The 5,764-nt window shown below is 59.2% G+C and overlaps 1 protein-coding gene across 1 annotated transcript in view; it reads right to left on the minus strand.

The window, feature by feature from the left end:
• The window catches only part of H310_04665 (hypothetical protein), a gene marked incomplete at its 5' end in the record, with an annotated part of 11,128 nt that extends 5,907 nt beyond the window's left edge, over window positions 1–5,221 (minus strand). Inside the window, 2 exons of the mRNA XM_008869114.1 lie at window positions 21–1,369; window positions 1,426–5,221. Of these exons, the coding sequence (XP_008867336.1) occupies window positions 21–1,369; window positions 1,426–5,221 (5,145 nt within the window). The remainder of the gene's footprint in view (window positions 1–20; window positions 1,370–1,425) is intronic.
• Between the last annotated feature and the right edge of the window lie 543 nt (window positions 5,222–5,764).

Genomic DNA, 5,764 nt, shown 5'->3' on the forward strand with positions numbered 1-5,764 from the left:
TTCGACCCGCGAAAAGCCACTCGATGAATCGTGGTGTCGTCTTCGACGGTTTGCACCATGGCCACCATGTACGACCACGGTTCGATCCACGGCTCCCATACGCCCAGCGCTCCATTGAAGCACCACACGCTCATGCCATCGTCCACGCTGCCGCACGAGTCGTCCGTGAACGAAACACTCCACTCCGTCGACTGCGACATGGCCGCCACATACTTGGACGAGTATTTGAACAGCGCACGGTGGCCATACACTCGGATCTTGGGCACCAAGTGGGGAGTCGATGCTTGTTGGCCATCCACACGAGATGGGATCGCTTTGCTTTCGGGGGCGACAAGCGTGATCGACGCCTGTGACACCACCACGCTGACAAAGAAGTCTGATGTCGTTGGCGTCGAACGAGACGGCGAGCTGGTCGTGGGGAATGCGACCTGTGCGATGGCTGCGGCATATGCTGACGCGGTCAACGTCAGCAGCCACAAGTCTGTCGGGCTCAGGACGAGCTCCACAGGCGACAGCTCGACTTGGAGCGCCGTCGACGCCACGTCGATCTCGACGTGGAATGGGACGCACAAAGCGCGGCCAACTGCGTCCGCCAGTGCTAAATGGAAGGCGTCAGGCAGGTCAAGGGCCGGCGGAAGGGGCCACGCATGCGCCACCACCAAAGTTATGGCGTTTCCTTCGACGCGCAGAATCGATTTGTGCAGCGTGGCGTGAACGCCAGTGTGCAGGACAAGATGGGATGTTGGCGCCGCCGCGTCATGGCGAGCGGCGGAGAGTTGGATTTGCACGGCTCTGACTTTGACATGCACAGACAAGGCAGCAGTGGCGGCGGCTGGGACAGCGCTGGAGTACGTTGCCGCCGCGGTCCCCAGTGCCAGACCAAATGACGTCCACTCGCTCAGAACTTGGACGTCCGGAATCACATGCAGCCCGTCCAGGGATATCTCGAGGGTTGTCTGCCCGGTCGGGTCGATTTCCAACTCGATGTGAGGACGTCCGGACGTCTGCACTTGGCACACGCGGTCGGCGTCGGCGAGATCGAGGCGCAGCCACGTCACTTCTACCGTCGTTTGGCTCGTTGCTGTCGCATGGACTCCGACATGCAGCGCTTGGACGGCGAGCCGACAGTGTCCTCGTGCAATGGCCGAGCTCACGTCGAACGATTCAACGCCCATCGACACGGTTGTTTCAACACCCGTGGCCGGTCGCAACGGCACCCCCAGCGCCAACAAAGGTCGGTCCACGTCGGACTCGATGTCGCATGGTGCCATAAAATTCGTGGCCACTACCGACAGAACCTGGTCGAGCGCGGCGACGTCCAACGCCGCGTGCAACGTTGGGATGTGAATTGTCACGAGTTGTCTGTTCTCTGTAATCTGCAGGACGTGCTGCACCCGTGCGGCGAATGCAGTGCCACCTGCGCACCATGGGGCTGCTTCAATCTTCGCAATGTCACTGTCAGTTGTTCATACGGCGTATCCAGGTATCGGGCCGAGGACAACTGCACGCCCGTGGCCTGCAGGGTGATGGCCGTTGGCTTCGTCGCACCTTTCGCGAAGCTGCCGTCATCGTGGTCCCAACACTTTGTTTGGTTTGGAATCGTGACGTCCACTCGATCGATGCTCCCCTGGAGCTTCATGCGAAGCATGGACGGGTCCATCGTAGTCTTGCCGGTCTCGCCTTCCCGTGCCAAGTACAGCCAAGTAAACACTTCGGCCACGTACGTTGCAGTGTACGTGGCGAGGGTCGAATACGGCACGTGGATGTAGGTCATGTGGGCGCGGGTGACGCAAATGTCGAGAAAGGCGGCCGCGCCGTCGCGGTCCTGAAGCGAGTACTCGCCGCTCGCTTCGTACCGCACCGTGCTTGAGTCGGGCAGCGTGAAGAGAACATCGCGGCGGCGAGTCTTGTCCGATGGCGGCATTTCGGCGTCCACAGTGCTATCGTCGTCCTGCAGCGCTTTCCCGGACGTCGTGATCATCTCGACGTTCGACACAGTCGCGTCCACAAACACATCGCCGTTCACGAACACTTCCACGGTGCTTTCAACGTCGTGGCCACTCAACTCGATCTCCATTGGGCCCACGACCGGATTCATCGCCAACGTCCAAGTGCCAATGTTCAGCCGCACATGGAGAAACAGAGTCGTCGTACTGTCGACGGGCGGCGGTAGCGGCATCGGCGCGACCACGAGGGCCAGAATGTCCTGAATGAGATGGTAATGCCAACAAAAATGGACTTGCGGGACGTCGACACGTAGAGTGGGTGGCGCGTCGCGACCGACCACGGTGAATACGGTCAGCGGTGCCGAGAGACGCAATAATGTTCGCCCAAACGAGTACGGACGGTGGACACCGCTCGTGTGTGTGGCTTCGTTTGCGGCCAACGCCGCGACCGTGAAATGGATGGACGTCAGGTCTCGCATGCATTTCACGGTCTTTGTCATGGACGTGGCTTCGACGAACAGACCATTTCGCAGCCGTTCGTTGCCAACCAGGCGGACCGATACGGTCGGAACAACGACGGCGATTTCGACGGGAACGATGCGGGGTCTTGCAGGGACGGCTGGCGCCACTCGATTTGTCGCGGTGGCGGATCGTTTGGTTTGGCTCAAGTACGTTCCCAGGTGAACCAACTGCCGCACTTGGACCTCGGACATGTTGGCTGCAAACGTCGACAGCCGCACGTTGTTGGACCAGCACAGTTCGTCGCGACGGATCGTCCACTGCAACTTTAACTTTTTGAGAACGCGGCAGTTGGCTTGCAAGGACAGTTCATCCCACACGCTTGCGACGTGGACTTGGTCGACGACGACGGTGTCGATGGTGTCGGCGGATGTCTCGACTGCGATAGCCACATCACTCGATCGCACGTGGATATTTGTTGCGTGGACCACGAGAAACGGGCAGGATCCGATGTCGTCGCGACTCGTTGGCCCTGCGGTGCGGGCGGATTCGCCAGCGATGTTGATCGTGGCGTCCGTGATGTCGACGGTGAGTCGCAGAGGTGTCGTCATCGCTGCCGCTGGGCCGTCGGGTACCGTCACATAGGACGGCGAAGTTTCTGCAGCCGGTGGCGCTTCCGTCGGTCCGGCGGCGGCTTTCGTACTCTTGGACGAGTGGTTTTGGTCGGGCGTGATGTACTTGTACATTTTGTCAACCGCGGTCTTGTGGTACAGCAAGTTGCACGCGTCGATGGCGACATGCAGCGAAGTTTCCACGCCCGGCCGGCGATTGTACTTGACTACGACGAGAGCCGTCATTTTGGCTTTCTTGGCATGGCCAAAGATGACTGCCAGTGGACTTTCCGACGGCTGCGTCGCGTCGACGAGCTGCATGTCTCGGATCTGGAACACCGTGCTCACTTCGGGTGGTAGGGTAGCGTTGGAAATCCCCGTCGACGTCGGCTGGCGCATGTGCTGGTTGTACGTCCACACAAAATCAGCGACGAGAAACCGTACAAACTCTTTGCGGGTGGTTGACGCCCCCTTGGGCTCCTTCGCCACGGCGCACACGATCTCGGCGATGGCAATGTCAAGCCCAAGTAGTTGCCCTGGTTTCAACGTCACATCGGCCGTTGTAGCGGTGGACGCCCGCAACGACGCAGTTGGGCTCGATGGAGCTGATGGCGGAGCTTTTTTCAACCCGGGGGGATCGAAATGCCGCTGGCTCACTCCTTCGTAAACAAGCTGGCGCTCGAGGGGGTCCAGCGTGAGCAGAGGCGACGGGGCTGACGCTGCAGCCGAAGTTTTCGGCGATGCAACGGGACTGGTGCCCCCTGCCGTTGTGACAGCCGGTGAACTCGGCTGGGCGACAGCATGTTTCGGTGAAAAGAAACCCACGCCGGTTCGGGGCGAGCCCACTGGCGTGTTTTGCTTGGACGACGATTTCTTGAGCATGCTAGTCCACTTGTATGCACCGGCCGTTGCCGTCGATTTCGCGAGTTGTTTGCGGCGGTTTGCTTCCATTTCAAGCTCGGCGGCAGCGCACGCGCGAAAAAATACAATGCAGTCCGCCGAGAGGCGAGGGTCGTCTTCGAGGATCCGGCGCTGCTGGGCGTCAACGTCTGGGATGGGTTTCTCGGCGGCCAACAGGGGCAGGAGTCGCATGTAGAGTGCAATGTATTGACTCCGGAGCACAAGGAGCGCGATCGTTTTCCGCCACGTGCACTTGTGTGGGTTGTGTTCGAGGGCCTGGACCGACTGAATCGCATACTTCCACCAGCGCTTGGGGCTCTCGTGCACGGAGCACCGTGGTCGCGCCTTGCGGCAGTGGCTGCGCTTGAGGTACACTTCATGGCCCACGAGAAAATCGACCACGTTTGCGACGTCTTTGCACTGACTTGGCGAGATCGTCATTCGTAACGACGGCAGCGCGATGTGGACGCGGTACTGTGGAATGAATTGGTGCGACACTGCGTCGTGGTTCTCTGTAATTTTGATGGACGTCGTCATGGGCTCGACCAGATACGTCATTTTGGACGCTGTCAGCGCTTCGTCCGAGGGTGTGGTGGTGGCGGCGTGGAGGTCCCAGTAAATGTACCCTTCGACCACGTCAAATAACTTGTGCACAAACGGTGTGTGCGACGCTGACCGGTCCATGAACATCACATGACCATTCGCGTTTGTGGTCGCCACTTTGAGCTGGTCAATCGAGAGCCCGAACGAGACGGGTCGGTTGGACACCATGCGTGACGTATCTTCGTATCGAATATGAATGTGCTTGAGTTCAAACATGAGGTTGTCTAGCACCAAGTTGAGCATCTTTTGTTTCCATGAGTTGGAAGACGACGACGACGGTTTGGTTGGACTTGTCGGCGGCGACAGGATCGCGTCCGCCGCATCGTTGGCAGTGGCCTGCAGCAGCTCCCGCAACCGAATGTCGTGCTGCTTGGCGTGTCGCATTCGATCGTCCACCGTCGTTTGTGTTTCGCTCGATTCGTCGTGGTACGGCCCCACGAGCAAATACAGATCCTCCAGCACGATGTGCACCGACTCCTTCGACAGGCGTTTCCACGGGACCTTGACGTGGAGCGATCCAAGACGACCTTCCTTGAGTACGATCGGCACGTTGAGCTTGTCGAGCGCCTGCTTGCGGAACTTGAGGTTCTGGAAGCAAAGTTTACCGCTAAAGAGCCCGATGCGCACCCCGTCCTTGTCGAACCCTTCCAGCCACTCGGAAAAGTACTCGACGATCAAGCCTTCAACCCATTTCTCCAGCATCGTCGCCCCGCGCGGTGTGTAGGTCGAAAGGGATCGACGGCGGCGACGACCGTCGTCGGCGCCTTGAAAGATGATGAAAACCTTTGTGGCGAGAGATCTGTAACCGCCTCTACGAACGGTTACAATTTTGCCATGCTGGGCATCGCGACCGGTGCGGTCACAACTGCGGGCGAAAGGCACCGGCGGCCGACCTAGCGGGTAGCGCCCTCGATTATGGAAGCGGAGCCATGTCCCCAATCGTACTCATCCTTGCACTCACTCTGGCCAAGGTGATTGTCAAATCACTGTGGCTTGGGGGCTTTGTGGAACGCTTGTCACAACATCTTAGCACTACGTCGCGAGCAGAGTGCCGAGTGATGCAGACGAGCAACGTGCTGTCTCTTGAAAGGGCAGTACACCCTCATGCTCCTCGTCATACGATACACTAGCCTTGCACCTCCATGGAGCAGCTGCAGCCGCTCTGTCGTCCGAGCAGCGGCATTACCCCCATGTATGCATAAGTCATGCATCGAATTATAGAGGATTGTCATGGTGCGGGGACTG

Source organism: Aphanomyces invadans (assembly GCF_000520115.1).
Source record: "Aphanomyces invadans strain NJM9701 unplaced genomic scaffold supercont1.7, whole genome shotgun sequence".
In the NCBI taxonomy this organism is placed as follows: Eukaryota; Oomycota; class Saprolegniomycetes; order Saprolegniales; family Verrucalvaceae; genus Aphanomyces; species Aphanomyces invadans.